Consider the following 25448-nt stretch of genomic DNA (forward strand, 5'->3'; position numbering starts at 1 on the left):
ATAAAATATTTCATTAAATAATTAATTTTTATAAAAGAATTTTAAAAAATTTTAAACGTGTTTAAGTAAGGTTTAATGATGTTTTCATTGATTTTTTAATGTATTTAATCGAAAAAACTATACATTTTGAATTGAAATTATATTATAAACGATTATTATAAAGCTCAACTTAATAATTTAGAAAAAAATGTTGACTAATTAATTAATTTTTATTTATTTATAAATTAAACCAATAAAATGAAACAGAAGAAAAATGTTATTAACGAAAAATATAGTTTGTAAGTTAAAAAATATATAAAATATATTATAAATTAATAATTTATATATCTTTATTAAGTTAACGAATATATAAAGTAATAAAAAAATGATTATTGATACTCCTCTTTATATAAAAATTCGAGTAGCTTCTAATTATCGAAATATCTCAAAGAGAATCTTTAAATAAGGATAAAAAAGGAGGACTTTCTGTGGTAAAATTTAACTTGAAGGCAAACACAGGTATAATTTCTCAACTGAAGAAAGTCGTTACTTCATGGAAGGTGGCTAATGAACAAGTATCAAGTTTGAAGTTACAAATGAGAAGCCAAACCAAAGAGATTAGCAGATAATGACAGGGTTTGGTGACAAAAAGTATTCTTATATATTTTTTTCCCTTTCTTTCTTTCTTTCCTGACATATATCGTGGAATTTATTTCTTGCTATGAACTCATATTTTCTATAATAACCGTCACGTTGGTTACTTAATTAGGTAAGGAGTCTTATATGTAAGTTTATGACGTTTATTTTATTAACTGCTTATCATTCTTTTGAATTGGAAGCATGATGCAGGAAAATTGTGACTCACTTCGAGAATCTGGTCCTAATGATGCAGAAATGTGGTTTCCATGGAGACAGGTGACTGGCCATCAAAGAACATTGGTCCATGGAAATGAGTTATTGCTTTTATATATATATATTTTCGAAAAATATACATATTATATATATACTTCTTCACGAAATTATAAACATCATATTAAGGTATATTTGGTTTCTAACTCGCAGCATCTCGAAGTAAGTTTCATTAACATAGGAATGAACTTCGTGATGGCATTTAATAAAAAATATCTTAGAGCACGCTTAGAGTATAAAATGAATATAATAAGTTAATTTTCTTTTAGTTAAAAACAGCAACAAATTATATCTCGCTTGATGCATATGAGAAATATTTACTGTACGAGGTTCGTTTTGAAAAATGTGTAGGAGAATCGATTAAAAAAAAGAAAACCATTTATATATTACATAAAAATAAATTAAGACAACGTAAGAGTTAACAATATATTCTTAAATAATAACATGTCAATTAAGATAGATTTTCCATCAGTGGTTCAACATCGAACCCTATAATTTATTACGTTAAACATCGAAAACATACCAACGAACGAAGAGAAATCGATGAAATGTTTTTAAAAAAGAAAATGAAAGTACATACTTTATACCTATAATTATATTCTTATCCACAAAGTTCTACATAAATCAATAATACATCTACTATACTGTTCATAAATCAAGTTTAACCTTCGTTGCGTTAAAAATTCGATAATATTCTATATCTGGTGTCTTAACAAATGTAAATTCTTCTCATGTTCTGTATTCAACACACGTTAGAAAAATTCTTGAGGGTTTCTACATAGGGCATGTTTGAATTTCGTATTTATCAAATGACGCATGTCCACAGTTAACGAGCAACCTCTGAAAGGTGCATCAAGAGAAACGTGCGGACCAAGAGATAAATGTGGAGACTCTCCTTACTCAATGTTCACCTACTGCGCTTCAATACCTCTTCTCATATGCAAGTCACGTATAGTTAATCGTTTTGTTTCGCGCAGACACTCCGTGTTGACAAGAAATTCGAAAATTTAGCTTCAAGTGTCGAAGGTATAAGCCAACAACCTTTTAATATTTTTAATTAAAGTACTAAACAATCAATCACGCATTTTTTTAAGCTTAAAAAATTATTTAAGAATAGATTTTTTAAAAAAATGTATAAAGTATAAGCACGTAAGCTGATATATAATATTTAAATATGAGTAATTAAAGAAAATTTACTGTTTTGATGTTTAGTACCTGATGATAAGAAGGATGAAAAAACATTTTCTCTACTAAACGACAGGTGATATTAACGACTTATACCACAGCATGCAAAACTTATGACATATCGAATTATCTCGTTAAGTAATCATAACTTTTTAACTGTTTAAATATGTAGAAGAGCGTCATTTATAATGGAAAATTAAGATACAATCTATATATAAAATTTAAGTTATTAATAAGCGTAAAAGGATAAAAATAAATGATAAAAAGTTTCCCATTTAGTATACACTCTTATTACTTGTATAAAATAATTCCTATCGCGATAATTAGGAAATATTATAACATAAAATTTTCATAATTAATTCAAAAAAATTAATATTTAATTGATATAATATTAATTTAACGCTTGACATTAATTACTTGTTTAAAATATTCGCTATTTGAAATCTGTACAACAAAATAATGAATCGTGTAATCTGTTAATGTCATCTCCATTATCATCTATTCAATCTAAGTGCTTCACTTCCAGTTTAATATAAATTCATATATTCAAGAGTGATAAATACTGCTAAATTTTCGTTATGGGGATTAAGGGAAACATTGAAAATAATCCTAAAAAGTACACGCAAAATTTTTTAATTAAAATATCAATTCAATAAAGAAAAAATATAATTTTATTTTGTAATTTAAAAAAATATAATAATACGATTATTTATTATAAAAATATATATATATATAAGTGTATTTTTATCTCCATAGAACAATACAATATCGAAACTACGTTTAGATAGAAAAATTCTTAAAATAACTGGGAAAGAACAATCTGTTTGTTTGCTTATCTCAACGACTAAACGAACTACAATATAAACATTCGTTAAGAATAAAATATGATTTGAAAACTTGTAAACAACAGAAATAGAAATTTCAAAATTCTGTGAAACGAAATTCTGTCAAAGAATTGAGTTTGTGTATCTTAAACAGGAACGTCGTGAAATTCTATAGAAAATATACAAGAAAAAACATACAAATAATACATCAGTTGGTATTTTATTAAAATATTTTTGTTCTTTTTCCCCCTTTGTTTTTCTTCTTTTCACTTTTTTTCTAACATATATATTTAGTTTATTTTTATTTTTTTTCTTTTAAGAAGAGAACTATATTCATCTTATCTTGTACGTCCAGCAAGAGTAAAAAGTATAGACAATATTTTATCAACATGATATTCTTGTTTATTAGTTTGTGTCATGAAAAAAGCAAGTCGAAGTAACAAGTTTCAGTAAAGCAGTGACATTTTTGGAATGAGATCACTGATTTCTTCGTATCTCTGAAGACCAGAGCCATAGTGGTAACCACTGAGCCAGAAACAATTTTTTCCCAGGATAGACAAAAAGTAATATAATGTTAGTTCACTACGGTAAACTTTGTATCGTTCGACTAATATGTCAAAATTTATATAAAATAATTTTTAATATAAAAATATCATAATGTATATAATTAATTTATATTATGTTTTACTTCTCAAAGACTGCATTTACAGTATAAATATGCCGTAAATAATGTAAAATGAGTTGATAAAATAATTCATTCAAACTGTATAAAAATTAATAAGCTCGTGAATTAAATATAAGAACGTATATTGACGAAGTTATATATTAAAGAATAACATCGGCTATTGAATAATTTATTATTTATGTATCGTCTTCATGATCACAAACCGCGAATTTTCTTCAATATTGATAAGTATTTTAATTAAATTTATATTAGACGAAAGAAATTTCTTATATTTATTAAATTTTATTTATATATTTTCTTATAAATACTAAATATTTTTAGATAAAAATCTATATATTATGTATAAATATTGCTTAGTGTTGTTTTTATAGATGGAAATCTTAGAATCTGTGTTAAAATATTGTTATTTTCTGCATTATTCGTGGCATTGATAAAGAAAAAGGAGATCAAAACTTTAACAGTTAGAAAAATAAATCAGAATAATGCCTTAACTTGAAGCACAAATCAGTAGAAATGCACCACAGCATCTATAATGTAAGGTCTGGAGAGAATAACAACATTTTAATTCGCAATAGAGTCGCGAAGAGGAAGAAAAACGTATCTTACGTCAGTGACGGAAAAAGTGTTCCTGTGTACATTGTCTGGTTGAGAAGATGGGATCTCAAAGGTCTAATTGATTGGACCGTGTAGGTATTTAATGGCTGCAAATTGAATCTGCCCATCTGTTTGCAGCAAAGACAGAAAGCATCTCTTCTCTTTCACTACGTCTTTGCTAGAAAACTAAAGCCTAGAAACAAGTAATGATTGTCAGACATTCTCAAGAGACGAGATTGCAAAAAGAATGATCCAGTACATTGAGAAGTTGCCTCTTGTGTGCTGACTCTACATAAATTACATAGACGTCAACAAACAAAAAAACATGTTATGTCGTTATCCTGATGTTTTTTCCTGTAATGATTTTTTGGCTTCGATAAATTAATAAAAAAATTTTAAAAAGTTATATTTTTATTATTTTTAAATATTATATTAATTTATTCTTAACAATGTAAAGAATTAGTGAAATCTCTATTAACGTTTATTTAAACAATGTAAAGTCGTGTAACATAATAGCGAAAGATGAAGATTCTGATTATTTAAATGAACAATATATTGAACTCTTAGCAAAATATCCAATTGTAAGAGAACTCATTAATTGATAACAATCTGTATTAATTATTTTAATCTTTAAACAAGGAAATAGCAATAACACAGATTTAAAAACAAAATTTTAACATTAATGAATTCTACATTAAATATAACTAATTCGTAAATATTAAGTAAAAAACAACGTAAAATTTTTTAACGAAAATTTAATTAAAATCATTACGAGGGATCATGATAATGCAGAGATTTTTCTATTTTAACAATAGAAAAATGTTTGCCTTGTCATGTATTGTGTAAGCGCATGATACAAAATAAAAATTTAAAGAAAATTATGATTATGAAATTCATAGATAATTTAGCGATACAGATCTTTAAATCTAACAATTATAAATCCTTAAAATATAGCTGTCGTCACCATTAGCACGTCATCCGTAAAAGAATAATTTAAAAAAAATTGCTGCGTCATATTTTATCCAAAAACACAACAAATCCAAAAGAATATAAGAAATACATTTTATTGACGTAAGCCATCAAGGACAAATAAGGTTTCCCGAACCGAATTTTTCCTTTCTTTTGTACTCAGTCACGACCACTAGTAAAGTGAGATTGATTGCAACTTCCCAAGACCGTCCGATATTCGGACAGCAGCGGGTGGTCAAACACTTTTATATATATATATATATATATATATATATCTTTAAATCGTTAACCCCTTAAAGCTTGATCTAGTTGTTGAGTACTTGTTTCACAAGCGATTCACCCTCTCTTCCTTTCCTGCAATAAAAGTTTTTCAGAGCAATAAATCCACCTCTCATTGTTCGAATGTCGAAAAAAATCATATTTAAAAAATATATATATACACATTTCTTAAGGAAAATTTATAGAAATTTTTCAACAAAGTATTCAAATAATAAAAAAACTGTATATATATTATATATATCTAAGTTTCTTTAGATTTGATGAAATGATGATATATGACATGAGGAAGAGCGAATTATATATATATATATACTTATATATAAAAAAAAGTCTGAAAGCCATCTCGAGCTAATATGTTAAAATATTCCACAAATGGTTTTGATACATTTTTCACTCGATTTTTTGAATTTCTAGAAGTTTTAGAAGCGAATATTGTAAGATTTTAATATTTTAAAGAGAATTTAAATATTTTTAGTAATGAGTTAGATAATTAGTTTTCTCACTGACTACACAAACAACACTTCCCAGGAATATTTGTAGATGTCAAAACAGAATGTGTAAAGGAATTCATTACACTAGACTTCGGTCTTATTCCCTTCTAATATATTAAAAGTGGGAGGTGTTCGAGATAAGTCTTTGTATAGAGAAGACGGTCCGAGCCAATCTTTATCTGTTATCGAAAATCGTGGACGAGTATATCACGTCTCTCTGTTGATTCCTATAATAAATTTAGAATTTCTACCACCTTAAAGCGTGATTTAAAAAAAAAATATATTTTTTTTAAAGGTTAACTTAGCCAATATGGCGCTTAAAACGTCAGAAGATTGGTTAATCGACTCATAAATCTTTCATTTTAAAGAGAATTGACGCTATCTTCGTACGTGTTCGATTTAATGAGAAGTCGAGAAAATCGTGAAATCGCTGAAGAAAATTCAAATTCAGCAAAGAAAATGAAACGATTTTTTTTAACTTAAATCGATATTACTGCTTTATTAATTAATAAATCTACAATATTCTTTTTATCTAACAATATATATATTTATAAAGAATAAAAAAATACATTATAAAGGATAATCATTTTTCATCCAATGCATCACTAGATAATGCTAGAATATTAAAAATAATTTAATATTATTAAATAAATAGAAACAAAATGAAAGAATAAGAACAGATGTTTTCTAAAATAAGAAAGTAATACTGTTTATACAGCTACTAAAAAGTTATTTGGACTTAATTCCTTCTGACAATAAAATTGTATTTTTTTATTTTTTATTGTGATCGATACACCTCCAGATATTTGTTGCCAGTTTCTAGAATATCACTAAGAAAACCCTTATAAATGCTTTCTGTAATCATAATAATAATATTTTTAAAATAAACTTTATAAATAATAGGAAGTATTTTACGTATCATAAACGAAAATACATCAAAGCTTTAAAAAATATAATTAAATTGCACCATTTTTATGTAGAAACATTGTTTTTTTTAATGTAAAAATAAAAATTTGTATAAACCTTATTTGCATTATTTTTATTTTTAGAATATTTACAATTTATTCTATCGAATTTTAGTTTTGTTTTTTGTTTATTAAAGTCTATAAATTATAAAAAATAATATTTTTATTTATTATTGGATAGCCTCTTGATACTAGGTGAAGTTTTCTATTTTTATGAAAGCTACAAAAATATCTTAAATCTTGAAAATTCGTTTACACATGGACGCTATCTTAAAGTATTTTTACACAGAAAGAGCATTGTTTATATGCATAGGAAACAAAAGAGAAAACTAAACTTTATGTTGAGCTTTATAGTACTCCAAATGGCTTAGTCTTGCTCTGGTATTATTTCAGCTCATCAAAATTCGTTATTAAACTATAACGGTAGCTTACAGAATTTAATGTTTTGTACTTTTAAACAATAAAACAGACTAATACGTAACCAAAGACTCGAGTTATAAATTTAAATATAAGTATGTATACATATTAAAAAAAGAAGAAAAATATATTTAAAAACTTTACCTTAAAAGGTAAATATTAAATATTTTCTTTAAATCAAAAATTAATTGAAATAAAAGGAAAAAAATAAGATTTATTTACTCGAAAGAAAAAAAAATTATATTTATTTTAAGAATTTTCTAGTGAAACTTGATAGCTGTAATTTATTCTTGTCGCAACGTTACTGCTACCTAAAGATCAATCTCATTAACATATTCCTTAACCTCAGAGATTGTCTTGTTCCGAAGGCGACAATCAACAAACTAACAATCTATCTATTCTTGTCTCTTAACTAACTATACTTTGAATTAATCTGTATTCAAATTTTATTGGATTAAATTTAATGTTCAATCATTTAATTCAGAATTGTCTAAATTGCAAGATGGGATTAATTGATGTATAGATCTATTTAAATAGAAGGAGAGAAAAGAGAGAGAAAGAGAGAGAGAAAGAGAAAACAGATACCTTTCTGTGCAGAAAATTTATCAATAGAAACCTTGTATTGATACAGATGTACCTCTATATGATGAAATAGAATGGTATTAAGCTTTCACCATGTTTCTGGATTGCGTGCGACCATTTCTACTGTCACAAAACCATTTGAAAGAGGACAACTCACCGACATCTTTCAAGAGAATCAATAAAGAAAGATGATTCAATAAAGGTACGTTTATGTTATGGAAGTACTTTTATGTAATAAACCTTACAGTCAATCGTCCAGCTGTAGCCTTTCGGAGATGGCCTTCTTACACAGAATTATTTCAACAGGTCTTTTCTACTTTTTTGTGGTTCATACTCACCTGTCATTTCTATTTCTTTGACAATTTTGAAGACTGTACTTGTAACCGACAGATGAATCCTTTTCATAAGCTCATGTTAGATCCAATGTTGTTACAACACTATCAATACGGGTTTAGTTTTTATTAAAAATGATTTTTCTTGTAATTAAATGAATATAAACTGAAAGTTACCTTCGTTTTATACTCGTAAAATTAATACAATGTTCAAAAATTCTTTAAAATGGCGCGATAAAGTTTGAAATGATAATAAATTACTATTAATTATTAAAATAAGGACTCTACTGCGCGCAGTAAAATGATAAAATTACGAATCAAACAATTTGGATTGTAGTCTTTTCTTGTTTAAATCATTTAAATTATTTTAAATGATTTATAAATCATTTAGATATATTAAGCAAAGATAAGTTTAATATGCTTATAAACAGCATTGTTCAGCAAATATTGATGGAAATTAATGTGATTTAAGATCAGTTCTGAGTTTCCAATCAATATTTGCTAAGCAATGCATTCAAAGCATCATTGTCAGTAATTTAAATGCTATTTTGAAGGCAATTAAAGATAATGTAAGTTTTAAAAAATCCCGAATTTTGTCGTTAGCCTTTACTGTAATGTAATAAAGTTAGCTAGCAATATAAAAAATGCGATTTTCGATAAATGTTTTGCTAATTAATACATTTTATTTAACACAAATAGACGTTGCATATTCTTAAAAATTCTTCAAGAAATTATAATTTTTTAAAAGAAAAAAAATTTAATTCAATAAATATTATTAAAACTTTAATTTAACAACTTAAAAAAACGTGATTATGTCTCAATTTTTGATCAATTCTTTAATTATTTAGACTAAAGATAAGTTTTATTAAAGTACAAAATTCTGTAACTATTCTGTATGATGACAACAACTGTGAGTTTATGATTAAACATCTTTTTAATCAAAAGATAATTAATTAAAACAACAGAAGAGTCCGTCCACCTGGAAAATATTTTCAATTAGAAAATCCAAGCTTTCCTCTTTTGTGATCTCTTCTGTTATAAAAGACAAGAAGAGAATAATTGTATACTATAAATAGCATTTGTATCCACCGTAACGCTTTCAATTACGAAAAGAAAACACAGAAAATATTTAAGAAAATTTTATCACTAAAATATTAATATATATTAAAGTATTACGTATCTATTCTAGTTAGACTGTGAATATTACTTTGATCTCGTACTAAAGATGTCTAAACTCTTTGCTGAGTTTTTTTGTCAAGGCTACTTTAATAGAGAACAAGAGAGATTATTTGGGATACTAGACAGACACAGAAATTTAACTTCATTTACTCTTGTAAGAAGTTAAATCAACGTCTTACATCACCCTTGTAATGTGCCTTTGCTGCTAAGCTCTGCAAATAAATCCTTAAGTAAAATATAACAAAAAAAAATTATCCAGTAGATGCTACTATTCATTTATTAAATAATTATTAAATTTTTATTAAGAGAATATTTAAGCTTATGTATATATTTTCTCCAGGAAATAAGTTGTTCATAATAGAACATTATACTATTCCTGATGGATTATTTAACTCATTTTCTGCCATAAGCATCGTTACATTTAATTCACGTCATGAGGGATAAAAGTTATCTATCTTCAAACAAGTTTAATACCTTACTGAAAAAAAAATATATTTATATACTTTGGAGAAAATATCGACCATAATTTATTATTCAACTTTATTTTTTTAGTTTTTCTTTAAAAGAGAAACAAACTTTGTATATATTTTTACACATTATTTTTGATAATTTAACACGAGTATGCTGTATATTATCGATTCAGAACAATGTTTCTTATTAAACTTTTTCATTTTTTCTTATTTTATAAATTAAATTAAACAAATTCGAATTACATTTAAATATAATTATAAATGATATCATTAAAATTAAGAATATTTGTTATTAATTATAATAATAAAAAATTAAATTTTATTCTATTAATTTTTCAAAAATTCTTTTCTAGAAATTTTAATTAGATTTTCGTTTTATAAAATCAATTTTAACAAAATAAATGCGTTTAGAAATTAAATATGTTTATTTTAAATAAAAACAAGGCCAGCTTTAAGCACTCGTAATTAAATATTTACTGTTTAAATTAAAAATTATATTTATCACTTACTTTTATAGATGAGGCCTAAAAGTCAGTTAATCTATTTAAAGTAAGAGTTTTACTGTATTTTCTACTTTAAAAAAATTAAAAATAATTAATATACTCCATAATTTGCAGCATTCTAACACATTGCTATGAATTTTCAATTGTTACAGTTGAGAAAAAATCATGATTAACTGAGTTATAGGCCACTGTATGTAATTATGTCTGCAGATATTTTATAAAATTGATATTAAAAACTAGCAACTATTGCAATTTTTAATCACATTTTTAGTTAGTTTAATTTAAAATATATGCTGGAAGTTCGTATATAGTTAATTGGTATCTCATGCCTTAAGCTTTCCATATCTGGTTTGGATGTTCATCTATCTACCTCCGAGATTAAGAAAGAACAGCCAGCCAGACGGACGATATAGGTGTAGAATTTTTGAAAATTGTAGCCCAATAAATTATAATTTTTAAGAAGATAAATTTGTTCCAAATATATTTTTCATATTTAAAAAAATTAAATTAAATTTTATAAATAAATCTAAGTTAATAAAAATTACAGAAAAATAAAAATTCAAAAATTTTCATCCCATCTTTACACATAAATCAAGGATTTATAATGTTACATAATTAAATTACTGAGGATAAATTTTAAATGTATATATATATTATTTATATAATATATATATATATATATATATAATTATTTTCGATAATAGATTATTATTTATAATTAATAATCTATTATCGAAAATAATTTTCATCACTACGAATCTTACGTTAAATTTTAGGACATAAAGTCGACTATAAATTATCTTAAATTTAAAATTTCATCCCTTTACTACTTTAACAAACTTCAATTTTTTTTTTTTTTTTTACAAAATTAATGAAACGTATCATAATTCAAAAGTTAAATATATAATTTTCTAACTCTGTTGTGAAAGAAATAAAAATTTTCCTGTAAGGATTAATGTAGTTAATATACAAACATTCTTCAGCATTAAGGACAGATGACTTTAGGATAATAGGTGTCAATTCAGTATAATTTGTATGGTTAACTATAAATACTCTAGCTGTACTGTACATTTGAATTACAATGGGGCTCTCTCATGTAAATGTCCGGGGATACATTTATCTTGCAGAACATTTCAACGGCTGGCTAATTATAATGACACTCTAGTTAATTTTACCAATTACGACAGAATGTGAGAAATGACATAGACAGACTGATGTATATAACAGCATACAAGAAACAACCGCACCTTCACTTTAAATATGACTTTTAATGACAATTATATACGACTAATCAAACCTTTCAAGTGATATTATATGTAATTTTGTATCCACTATCGATGATTATCATCTATCAAGCTCTGTATAATGCCATCATTTGTATCGCATCCTAACTCTCATTGTTTCGAAGTTTTCTCTTCGAAAATTCGAAAAATCTCTTCTTTTATCCTTTAAATAATATTTTAGAAATACTTTACTTCGTTTTATATAATATATTTTTAAAATTATATAACGACGAAAATAATTTTTTGATCGATTTTGATTTTACTATTTCCATTATCCTTTTTGTTTTTCCATTCATTTATTTGAAAATTAAAGAGATTTAACTTAATAATACATTTTATAAATTCCATATAATTAAAAGGGATTTGTTGGAAATTTATTCAGTAAATTCTAAATCTGATATATAAAAGTTAATGGCTAAAAAAGGGGTTTTTTTTCTCCTCTGTCTCTTCACAAGAAAAGTGGTTAGAATCTCTTAAGCTTTTACGGTTTGATTGCTATTAATGCTGGAAGCTGTAAATTCAAGGTAGCGAAAAACAGACATCTTCTCCTTCTGAAAACATTCTGATGCCTTTACTTTTGTACACGAGAAAACAAGGTATAAAGCTAGAGGCTCGAAAACTCCTATTCTGGGTGATAACGAATGCAGGAAACGAGACACTTGTCCGAGAAAATGAGGTTTGGAGGCAACCTAACGACATTGTCTTATCTCATTGTCTGAAGAAGGACTTTGCACTTTTGTAGATGTTCAACATTGAGACAATTTAACTCTACATTGATTGATCGTTGTCGAGAAAGGTGTTGATTAAACCATTACAAGAGTATTGTCGGTAGGAAAGAATATTCTTGATGGTTCTATAACCATAAAAATGATTTACAAGAGTAATAATTTTATCTAAAAAATTTGTTAAACTTTTTAAATTACAGGAAAAATTATTCAGCTTAAAGAATACTGCAAATGTTATTAATAGGTAGAGATTTACTTTTTAATACGTTTAATACGTTCCCCAAAGTATAATATATGTAAGTAAACCTTATTTTTATTATGATTATATATAAATTTTTATGTAAAGATGATAAAAAAGTAGCATTTAAAAAGTACAAAAACTATATTTACATGAGCTGAATAATACATTTCTTCCTCTAGAAACTGTACATGAGCCAAGATTAGAATTAGAAGCTTTAGGAAGATAACAACGAAGAGCAATTAAGATGGATAAAAAATTAAATCTAATCTTAAGCTATTGTAAATCAGTAAGACTGAAATTGTATTTTAAAACAACTTTAAGTTAAAGTAAAAATAAAGATAAAAACATTAAAGAACCAATTGTTGTATTACATTGCTTTCAAACCAAAAACTTATTTTGTAAACAATATAAATAATATTACCATAAAAACAATAATACGATTAAGGTTTTGCATAAACTTTAAAAGTGTTATTTGGATAAGAAATAAAGAAATGTGTTTATCTCTTCAATACAACAAGCGTTAGTTTTCTTAAAGGTTTTTATCGGAACAAGACAAGCAATCAATCATTCATCCAATTTCAATGTTGTTTGAGTTCTTTATCTTGGTTTTAAATCTGAAGAAATCTCTGCAGTCATGCAAAAAATACATTGCTTAGTTGTCTGTTTAATACAATGACGACTTTCTATTTTTAAAAAATAATATATATATATATATAACTATAATATATCAGGTATATCTCAATTGTATCTTTAAAAATACATCAGGTGTAAATTTGTTTTTGTGATTACTCTGTAAAGAAATAATAAATTTTATAAAAATTTTAGACAAAAATTAACAGTACAAATTTCTTTCGATAGTTAAAATTTCAAATAAATTAAAAATATTTTTAATATTTAAAAAATGATAAATTTTATGGTATGAAATATGCGAACTGATGCAATAAAACTTTTAAATCTAGTTGAATGATAACTTTATAAAATTTTTCTAGTTAAAAAAGCAGAAAATAAAATTTTATAAGATGATTAAATTTTGTAAAATATAAAATTAAAAAGTATGCTTTGGTTAATTTAATATCGTGACTAGAAAAAATAAGCCAAGAAAGATGTTTACAAAGTGTTGACAGATCTTCATTTTAAAAAAATAGTAAATAAATTTATAATATATAAAAAATAGTATACAATATAATTTATAGTCTATTAATATAAAGATAGAAATTAGATTACTTTTATCAAAACAAAGCAATGACATTCAATTACAGTCTCTGGACAGAAACTAAATAATGAGACTTGTAATTGGATGTTTGCATCTAAGAGAGAGAAGATTGTTGGAAACGGATGACGAAATGAAAATTATATTAAGGAACTACTGTAATGAAACTACCTTAGAAAATAATAAATAAATTTCTACAGCAATTTGTAATTTAGCAATGTGGAAAAAAAGGTAACATTTATTACTATTTTACACCTAATAAAACCTTATTTAAAACAATTATTTTGATATTTGTTAACCATTCTAATTCACTTCTCTTTGAACAATAGAATTATTATACTATCTCAGTTTATTGATCAAAGTAATTCTAACATAATTAATTGGATAATTTCTATTATTAAAACTCAATATATTTATTAAAGTAAACTCTCATTTAAGATTAGATATATTATTTATATAAATATGTTATTTTTAATATAGCTTAAGTTTTAGAAATAAATCACGTGTGGTTATTAAAAATTTTAGTTAGATTTTTCTTTCAGATTATTTTTTCTAATTTGCTAATATACTTATTCAAAATGTTTCTTAATAAGAAAATAATTTAATTTTCTTACTTTAATAGTTAACTAAAAAAATTCTACATTTCTTCTTGTACAGACTAAAATGTTTGCATCATCAATTATTTACATGGTTAACACATTACTACTTATTCACTTGCAGTAAGTGGAGTGGCATAGGAATTTGGTCGTTTTCTTTGCCTTATCGATTTTCTCAAACTTTTCCACCACATACAATAAAATCAAAATTCTCCTATTCGGAAGAAGATTTGTTATAAAGTCTCATAGAAATGCATGGAAAATTGAAGGCTGAATGGAATGTTTTTAAATAAAAAAAATATATTATTATAGTTTTTTAAAAAAATATGTTTTTATATCTTGTTAGGAATATTTTAAATCAGTTTATAATCATAAAACTTTATATTATATGTCTAAAATTCGCATTAAAACAGTTTGAAATGTTGTACACAAAGAAAAAGTTTAGAAATGACTTAGATAAGAGATTATTCTGATAGCATCTGAGATGATATCTAATCTTTAAAAGGAGTTTGGAATCTTATAGTAGAATATACTTTAAACCAAACACAGTATTTTTCGGCAATTTGTCATTTTAAGAGAGAATTTTGCTAACAGAAGAGTGTCTTAACTAATAGCTCTTACTAATGAATAATTCAAATTTTATGGTGTTAGCTATTTTACCAAAGAATGGGATTCGCATTTTACCCAGAAAACAAATCATAATTCATATTTTTGTGGAATTATAAAATAGACAGATAAATTATATAAAAAAGTATATTTAGGGAAATATAATGATACTTTTTCAGTTGGAAAAACAAACTGAAATATACTAGAAAATCTAAATCGAACCACGCTCTAAACTTAAAACTGTTTTCGGTATACTTAACTATGTCTTCATACGGTACCTGTCGAGGTTATAAAGTATCATAACTAGAAAACATCCGGTTCAGATAGGCTTCATTCTTTCAGCCTAATATCTCCCAAAAGAAACGATTGTTGGTTTGATGGACGATAGTATTGTTCAGACTCAATGTAGTTCGACGTATAAATTCACCTTTGCACTAAGAACTGGACTTGACAAATCTGAACATTTTAGTTTTTTCGGTACAGAAGATGACAATTTGAAGTTATAACTTATTCCGCATGACATTTTTTTATTCAGAAAACGGCTTACTTTTCTTTTCTTCTTACATTATGTATGATGAACCGTTATTTTCAGCTTACAGATGAGTTTGTAAAAGTGTAATTAAAGTAATACTTTAAATTTATTATTTTTTTATTAAATTTTACAAATAAAGTATAATTTTTTCATAAATAATATATAAAATATTCTGCAATTGCTATTAAGTATTAGGATCATGACATAGAAGATGTCTTTCCCTCAAGCTCAATTATTTAAGCAGGAAAAACAAATTTACAGGCGCTAAAATAAATTTTTAAAAAGTAAACTTCATAATATAATATATATAATTGTTTTTTTTAAAATATATTCTTGTTATTATCGTGTATAAAAATTTATAATAGGCAATAAATTTAATAACAACAATATATTTTTGTTAAAATGTATATAAAAATAGCATTTAATTTAAATACGTAAACATCAAGATTATTTTTCATTCCGAAAGAACGATTCTGTAAATTAAGTGTAAGGCTGATTAATTTAAATTTAGCGTTTAAGGTATCCACAGAATATTGTATTTAAAGAGAACTCCAGGGAGAAAGGAATATTTGAAGTCTGGCAGCAAGAACGCAGACCTTTCAGCGGTTGTTGGTCAAGACAAGTAAATATTTGCAGAGAGAAGCAATGACCAAACATCATCTAGTTTCGACTCAGCAGAAAAAAAAAAAATATATATATATATATTTATTTTATAGTGGACATAGTATCTATAGTACTTTGTTTATGATAGCAATAAATAATATTACATAATCCTTAATTAAATCCGAAATAATCAATTGTTATTTACTTGCAATAACGTTGTTAATGTCTGGACATATTACTATTTTTTATTCTTATATATACTACTAAATATCAAGTAATATAATTTGACTGATCGAATGTATTTATGTTATCAGTACTATCTAAGATAATATAGAATTATTTTTCTCTTGGTATATGTAATTATATATAAATATATATGGGAAAAAATGCTTTTTATCAGGGTAAATAATAGATATATCTTTATTGATTTTTTATTAATTAAATTTAAAATATATTTATTGTTTTTATCAGTCAGTGACTAAAGCATTAATAATAATAATTGCATTATTTGCTGTAATGCAGTATTTACTTCCATATATATATATATACCAAGTAAATAAAAATTTTATTTAAAATCTTTAAATTCACGTTACATATTTATATATCTTATGTAAATAGATTCAGATAATTTATTTAAATGGATAAATAAGTATATATATACAAATTCTTATAAGAATATTTGAAATTTTACGTTTTTTTAATTTTTTCTATAAAGAAAATTTAAACTTCATATCATTTTTATTCTTAATTTTTATAGAAATACATAACGATAAAAAGTTTTGTAATGCTTATTTCCTTTATTTAATAATGCTGAATGTTTACAAAAATAAATTTTACTAACTTAACATTTTTATACGTAAAACTTTCTAAAAAGTTTTAATATGTAAACAAAATACTTATATAAATCATAATTCAGTTTTTTAATATAATTTATACGAAATACATAAATTAGGAATTTTATGAAAAATTTGTTTAAGAAAGATAAGGAATTATAAGCATTCTTATACTTTTAAACAATTTCATTACTGTATTATAGTAAAAGAATTGCAGAAATCTTATTATTTTTATGTATATTTTACATAACTATAGAGTTTATAATTAGATAATAAATTTTCTCTGTTTTCTGAACTGTGAAATTGTAAGTTCAAAGAATTTCTTGTTTTCCAATTTATTCCATAAGAAAATAAAACTTACATACTATTATACCAAATGAATTCGAAAGATATTGTTACATAAAAAACAGGGGGAAAAGGATCTCATTCAACTAGACGTAATATATAATTCCATGAATCATGGAAATAAGGTTACATTCCGTAAAGCAATAGGTGTGATCGTAAGCTGCAGACAACTGCACTCAACTGAATACAAGCACAAGGTAACGTTTTTTAAAATCATATTAAATTTCAAATCTAAAGGCTATTTCACGTTCAATGATTGCAACTATGATTCACCCGCAAGCAACTTTCTGTGACAGAAAAATAGAGATAGAAATGTATCCGGAACATTATGCGGTTTCTGTGGATGTACTGCCTAAGCGATTTCATATCTGTGCCAGGAAGTCGAACCAATGCGTTGATTTGTACATTACTACAAACCTGATCAATAATAATAGTTATATATATATATGTGTGTGTGTGTGTGTATATATCAGGAAAAATTATTCTTCCTTATTTATCTTTGAATAAAACTTTAAATATATTATCATATGAAATTTAAATTTTATATATAATCTAGTAAGTAAACATTATAAATATAAACTATATCAGATAAGTAAACAAACTATTCAATAGTATATATTTATTATAAATATTTATATGTTCATTTGGTTGTTGCATTTTTCATCTCTTCGTATCTACCATTTGTGTTTTCTTGCTTTTAATTTTATTATTTTTTTCCTGGATTTTTTTTGTATGGATGTCCATAAATTTTAATAGCCTATTCATTATATAAAAAAAGGAAATTAATTACTTATTTTTATATTATAAATGCCTTTAGGAGTTTACAGATGAATTTAATCCCATTATAGGCAAAGAAAGTTTTATAACAAGATTAAACTAAGAAAAACATTCTAGGTTAAACATCCGCTAGTTTGCATTGATTCATTATAAAAAATAAAAACAAAAATATTAAGTGTTATTTTAAAATAATTGTTTTTTACATAAAATATACTAGAAAAAACATTTTAGAGGAGAGTTTTTATATTTAATGATAAAAAATATAAGAAAATAACGAGTGAAAATTATTTATACATTTTTTAAAAATATCTAGTAAACTTATATTATATTATATTATATTAGCATATATAACATATTTGTTCTTCAAAATACTTGATTAATTTTATACATATGTATTAATTAACTCTAAGAAAGTTATATTAATAAACATACATGTAAACTTATACCTTATTAAACGTAATAATAATTTGCAATGTTAAAATTTCATAAAAAATGCAGTAAAGTTAACAATAAAAGTCACTGTATAGAAATTTCTTCTGGTCATGAATGATATTCTATTCTAGATAACGATCTTTGGCCTTCATAACCCAATTATGTCTCATCTGAAATCCCTAGTAACTCTACTACACAGTTCTACGTTATCATTTGTTACCGTATGCAAGAACCAATGGATGCTGAGTACCAATGTATCCCTACAGAGGGTTTCAGCCAGGCATGAAGCGGAACAACAAAAGAAAAAAAAGGGGGAAGCTAGTTATCTCCAGGGCAAACATGCCAGAAAACGGAAGGATTTTAGACACGAGAAACTACTCTTGTTTCTAAGCTATTTTCTGTCTTCTAAATCTGTCAACTATTCCCCCTTTTTAATGTAATTGAATACAATAAATAAAAAGTTTTTTCATTGTTGGTTTTATTACGCTTCAGAGGTTTTTAAAGGCCTTTAAGAATGTTAAGAGGATCACCTGCAAATTAAGTTTAAAATGTGTAGAATCTTGAAAATTTTTCTACATTTCACTTTATTTATAGAAAAAAGAAATATCCATTCCTTAGATCTCAAATTCTAATCAATTTGCAAATTTTTAACAAAGATTTCATCATTAGATAAAATGTTTAACCAAGTACTTTTAAATATTTAAATACGCGTAAATTATTTAGTAATTTTTAAATGTTTAGCTTTAGTTTAATTGTAAAATTATTTAAATTTGATTTAAAAAGTATCATGTACGAAGAAGAGGCATTGATGGAAAATAAATGATGCATATTTAATATGATGTGAACGTTTAATACATTTTAGTTTTTGGTGAGGAAATTTATAATTTTTAAACTACTTCTTCGAAAAGTTTAAAAGAAAAAAGTTTTCAATATAATATTTAAAAATCCATCAAATAAATCTACAAACTGTTATTAAAATCTGAGGTAAAAAGTAAAATTAAAATATTATAACTTGATAGGAATTAAAGTTAATTAAAAAAACATATTATTCTTTAATTTTTCTTACGATATACTATAACTTATAAACAGTTTTACGTATTTTATCCAGGTTACAATAGCAGAAATCAAGATAAAAACTAAAAAGAACTAAGTTATATCGCTTTTTATGATTATTATTTTCTTAGATTGTAAATTTTAAGTCACAGTTTAGTAAAATTAAATTAATATTAATAAATAATTTTATTTTATTTATTATTCTAAAATATGGAGACTTTTTATGTTTAGTAATCTGATAAAAATACATAAATTCATCTACACTTAATCAGTAATTTAAGAACCTTAAGGGTATGTAAATATATATTTTGTGAATCAATTTTTAATCACCTTATCTGATATATACAAAAACATACTTAAATTATAAGAATAAATAAATAAATATATTCAAAAGATTACATTTATGAATAAATAAATTTTTACAGTTATATACAAGTTTAATTCTTGTGTATATAACATATAAACTATAAATTTTAATTTTTAATTAAAGATATTTTAAGTTTCCTCTTTGAAGAAGGTTTATGATGTTACAACTACTTTAGTTTTCTAAAATGTTTATAGGTAATGCGGGTAAGTAAAATATTGTCTGATACATTTATATCATAGAAAAAAATAGTTTTACCAGATAGAATTTTTTACTTAAAAGTTATAGAAGATGATAAGATACAATAATAATTAAAGCATAGACTCCAACCACGCTATTGTGTCATGTTAACAATTGATCTCAATCAGAGATATTGATCTGAATTAGAAACGTATGTGAATCTGTATTCCGAATGTCTTGCAACGGTTGGGAAATTTCTATTCATTTCATCACCTCAATATATTATTATAAGTTGTTGTTTAGAAACAATCTTAACATATATAGTAAGATTTTTATACTTTGCAAAGACATAAATTGAGGAACTTCGCTAGAAATCTACCAATTTTCGACGATATTTTTTACTATATGGCTTTTATACAAAAAATTCTTTAGGATGATTATAAAATAACGTTTAAACATTATATTTTATACAATTTTTTTTCTAAATCCCTTATACATTTATGTAAATTTATAAAGAATTTAAACAAATAATAAAAATAGGGAAAAGTATATTAAATCACTTATACATTTGTGTAAGTGTATAAGGAATTTGATATAGTTTCATGGTAATGTTTCCCCTATTTTTATTATTAATACATGCTTCAGAATATTATGTTAAAAGTAACTTTCTGTTAATGTAAATCGTTAAAAGCAATTAAACTTTTAGCAAGAATTATAAAAATAATAAACGAAAATTTCCTGTTTTAGTATAATTATAGGCAAAGTTATTTTAATGCATTTTTCAAAACTTCTATAGTAATACCTAATTCAATGAGTTAGAAGTTTTCGAGACAAATATCCGTTAATGTCAAATGGGAGATCATTATTTCTAATTTCTTTTCTCTTCATTTCTTTTGATGTAAAGACAAACGGACATATCTGAGCTCATCTGCAGAAATGCTATTCCTTGTTACAACTCCACCCCTGAAAATTACAGAAAATTGTCTCCCTTGTGTTCTATTACAACCATATGATTGTCTCGCATTGCAAAAGAACTTGGAGCCAAACCCCTTTCAATTCTTTTGAATGGTTTGTGATGAGTAGAAATGCAATGGGGTACACATACAAGAAAGAGAGAGAAAGAAGATGGAAAGAACAGAAACCTGTTTAGAACTGGATAGGTGATAATGTCTTTTAGTTAGCTATTGGACGAGGTTTCCAAGATTAGGTAACAAAATCAATAGAAAGGCATTGCTGATGAGGACAAGATCAATAAAAACACACTTAATGGCAATAGAATGGAATAAACATTGTTACTTGATTCAACATGTTACATTTTTAAAATATCTATCTATCTATTCTATATATACAAAATTTATAAATCTCTTAACCACACTCAAAGATTATATTTTCTTTTTTTTCATTCTTAAATAATAGATGAAAGTTGGGGGGAAAATAGAAAAATTCTATCACAGATTATATTCGAAAGCAACTAGGAATACTTTGCAAAGTCAAAACAGTTCAAATCTAATGTAAATTTATGCAAATTATATTCTATGTTGAAACAATCAGGTTTTTAATATAAGGAAGATTTCTGTTCTGATTTTTTCCCAGGAAAAAAAAGAAACAAAAAAGAAAAATGTTTTTTCATTTTTGTGTTTTTAAGATTGGTTTGAGTGTCTCCAATTTTACCATCTGATAAGACATTTTTTCTTTTTATGTTTAACTCCGTTGTTAAGTTAAATTAAAAACAACGAAATGAAGAATTTTCTATAAGTACAAGATGAAGAAAGTACTTAAAAAACTCGAAGAAACAGAACAAAATGTTTTGATTATTAGAAGTAGTGGCAAGAAATTTATATAAATAGAGAGAGAGGGAGAGAGATTTTTTGTTAAAAAACTAAATCAATTGTCTCTTTTGTTATTAAGATAAATTTTTGATAATTATTTTTTTTCTCTTATTCCCTTTTTTTAACTTACCAATTAAACTTTATATATTTTACAATCGATTAATAAAGAGAGATGACAAATATTTTAAAGTAATTCAAAACTTTGCATTAAATTCATGAATTTAATAACTAGAACTCAGTAACAGAATCATGCAATTGGTTCGTCTTAATTTACTTAATGACATACCACGAAATGTTTCCATAGGTCAAATTTACTAATTGCTACTTGATGGATTAGATGCGATTATATACGATACTGTATTATGTAAGATAACCATAATGCATAATTTTCCAGCAATTTTAAAAGAACTTTAAGGAAGGGAGAAGGTGGAGGAAAGAAAAAACAAGCAATAATAGTTCCTATCTACTAAAACGAATCTCCTTAACTGTCAGAAATCACGTACCAAACGTAGCACTCTCCCTCTTATACGTGATCTCAAGATTTTTCTATAGCAAATGGCATTACTGTAAAAAATTTCTTACACCAGAGAGAACAAGATTAGACATTATAGTTGTTGTCTTTCTAATATTATTACTGTATAAGAAATAGTGATGATAGTTTTAGGAAATTTATAAAATGCTTAAAAAAATGATTATTTTCTTTATTTTAAAATTATTCCAAATTATTTTGATACATTCAATATAATAAATCTAAGTGGTCGTTCTTACAAATGTGAACATTATTATTATTATTATTATTATTATTATTATTATTATTATTATTATTATTATTACAGTAAAGTATAGAAGATTTTTTTTTTGATTTTTAGCTTTCATGACTTGCATTAAGTTTCATATTTTATAGTTATTGATACAATTTAAAGATTACTAGCGAGGAGAATATTATTCTTCGAAGCTTTCTCCATGAATTGAATAAAAGTTAAACGATTTTTTTTCGGTTACTTCTTTTGAACATTGGGCTAAAGTTTATTTTATTTTCTTATATTTATTTATTTAGTTATTTTTTATTGTTTGCCTTACTCATATCCGATAAGAATGGTTTCAATATATTTCAGCAGGATCAGCGTGAAAGGATTTAGTAGTACAAAAGTTACAAGAAAGGGATTAAGGATTAGATGCATTATACCGCCAAAGACATCCTTACTAGTTTAGAAGAAAATATGTTGGATACTCTTTGATCTATACTATCTATACAGATTACTTGTTACGCTAGTAAGTTTGTATATTGAATTATAGTTATGTTACGCTTGTTTTTCAAGTGGGATATAGCACTTAAACTCTTGAAGTATGAGTATAATTACACTTGAAAAATTTGATTTCGCTTTGTTATCGAATCATTTTCTCGCCATAATTAAATTAAATTAAAATACTTTTTGAAAATTAAGTCATAATGAATTCTAACTATAAAATTATTTTTTAAAATAATTTCTAATGCAAAAAAGACTGTAATGTAACGCTGTGTTATCGTAGAGAATGTTAAACTTTCATTCTCCTTCTCTCTCTCGAGTCATATTTTACATTTAATTATGAATTTTATCTTGATTAAAATTCCTATTTTTAGTCGATAATAAATTTTACATTTATTTTCTTATAATTCGATCAAATTTTATTACCATAAATGAAGAATTAAAGCTTTACTTACCCTAAAGCTTTAATTGATAAGCTAAAGTTAAATGATAATTTTTGAAATGTCAGAAAAGTAAGTTTTCGAATAATTAAATAAATAAATAATAAACTCGAATAATTCGTATTTGTATTTAATACATAAATATAGTAATTTATTTTTTAAAATTTTAATAATAAAAGAATTAATTGTATTATCACAGCTTTTTAAATAGAAGCATTCTTTGTTCGCGTGTCCATGGAGTATATCATTTAAAATTCTTGAAAAGGTTAGGAAAAAATTATATTAAAAATGATAATTATCATTAAGCACTTATTATCACGCGATTTTCAGTAATTATAAATAAGATTGTAACGTTACAATGAACTTATAAAATGTTTGACAGCAAAGTTACAATTCTTGGAGCCATTCCAAGAGAAGAGAATTTTTCTAAATTTTAGAATAAAATCTATATATATTCTGCTAAATTTTAGTCTATTCACCTTAATTATACCAATTATATATAATTTATTTTTAATATTTTAACTACGTTAAACAGATTTTTTTTCTTGGTATAACAATATACGAAAATATCTTCTTAAAATAATATCATGTTACGTTCTTATAACAGGAATCAACTTTCGAACTTTTTAAATAGAAGTTTTGTTTGATTACATTTTTTTAAAAAATAATTCTTTTTAATATTAATTAAATAAAAATTTAAATATAAATTTATCTCTATCGTAAATTAATAATACAAAGAGTGTTAATTTGCAATTAGGCAAAGCATACCTTTGGGTATTGATAAGTAAAGGAAGATGATTCTACTCAATATTGAATAATTAAATATTTATAAGTCAAACAATTTTGCCATTGACATTGTGTTAAAAAAAGCCTTCTGACTGTGTAAAATTTAACAAATTTTTTGATTAAACTTGATTATTTTTACGAGAAGAGCGAGAAAATTAATAGTTGCAACACGAGATCTCTAACATTACTTTCCTATTTGCCTCATTAATTGGATTGTTTTAATAGAGGGCTTTAATAGTTTCTATTTTTATTTTTGCTAATGCTAAATCAGAACGGAAAGGGGGAAAGTATCATTTGAGTCATAGCCAAGCCATTAAATGCACCATTCTACTTGTTTAATCCCTTTATAATGATTAAATAATTGCATACAACAAGGTATGATGTCATTTCATCAGGTTGACAGGTGATAGCAAAGCACGTGACAGAGAAGAGATTGATGACTGGAAATTGAAGCGTCCGAGAGGCGCCCTTTTAAAGATACTTTTGCTTTTATAAAACTCTTCCACAATGACACCTTAATCAAACGAATTAAGGTTAAATGGTTATCCGAGAAAATTACTTACCTTGTTCAGCAGTTGCTGCACAGGAAGACGTAAAAAGCAAGAGTGGTAGAAGTTTGTCCATAGTGCAAACAAAGTTGTAGTCACAAAGCAATGTAATCACAGAGATAGTATGCTGTCACGTGCCGTGTGCTGCATGTTGGTCCGATCGATCCTCACTGTAGCTCGACTGCCTTGTAGCTTCCTCTTATAGTCCTCCATGACGACGTGATATGTGGGTGAGGCGCCGGACTCTGTCTGATTTGAGCATGCTCTGTAGATACACACGTGTACAGTCAGGTGTCTGTTTTGTTCTTCGATTCCTCTTATTGTTATTTAAATAAAAATCACTAAATTATAGCCATTTAACAAGTAGAAACGAAAAAAAAAACAATTTACTACTTTCTCGTTTCACGTCTTGCAACTCTAAATATGAATCTTTAAATTATTATTTATAATTATTT

The 25448-nt window shown here is 25.1% G+C and overlaps 1 protein-coding gene across 4 annotated transcripts in view; it reads right to left on the reverse strand.

The window, feature by feature from the left end:
* LOC136969843 (lachesin-like) overlaps positions 1-25206 on the reverse strand; it is an 84855-nt gene extending 59649 nt beyond the window's left edge. For all 4 annotated transcript variants that reach the window (XM_067264127.1, XM_067264130.1, XM_067264129.1 and 1 more), the window contains exon 1: positions 25009-25206. In XM_067264127.1, the coding sequence (XP_067120228.1) occupies positions 25009-25069 (61 nt within the window). In that variant the 5' untranslated portion in view covers positions 25070-25206. The remainder of the gene's footprint in view (positions 1-25008) is intronic.
* Between the last annotated feature and the right edge of the window lie 242 nt (positions 25207-25448).

This window comes from Centruroides vittatus, unplaced genomic scaffold, assembly GCF_030686945.1.
Source record: "Centruroides vittatus isolate TY-2023 unplaced genomic scaffold, ASM3068694v2 contig_1824, whole genome shotgun sequence".
Lineage (NCBI taxonomy): Eukaryota > Metazoa > Arthropoda > Arachnida > Scorpiones > Buthidae > Centruroides > Centruroides vittatus.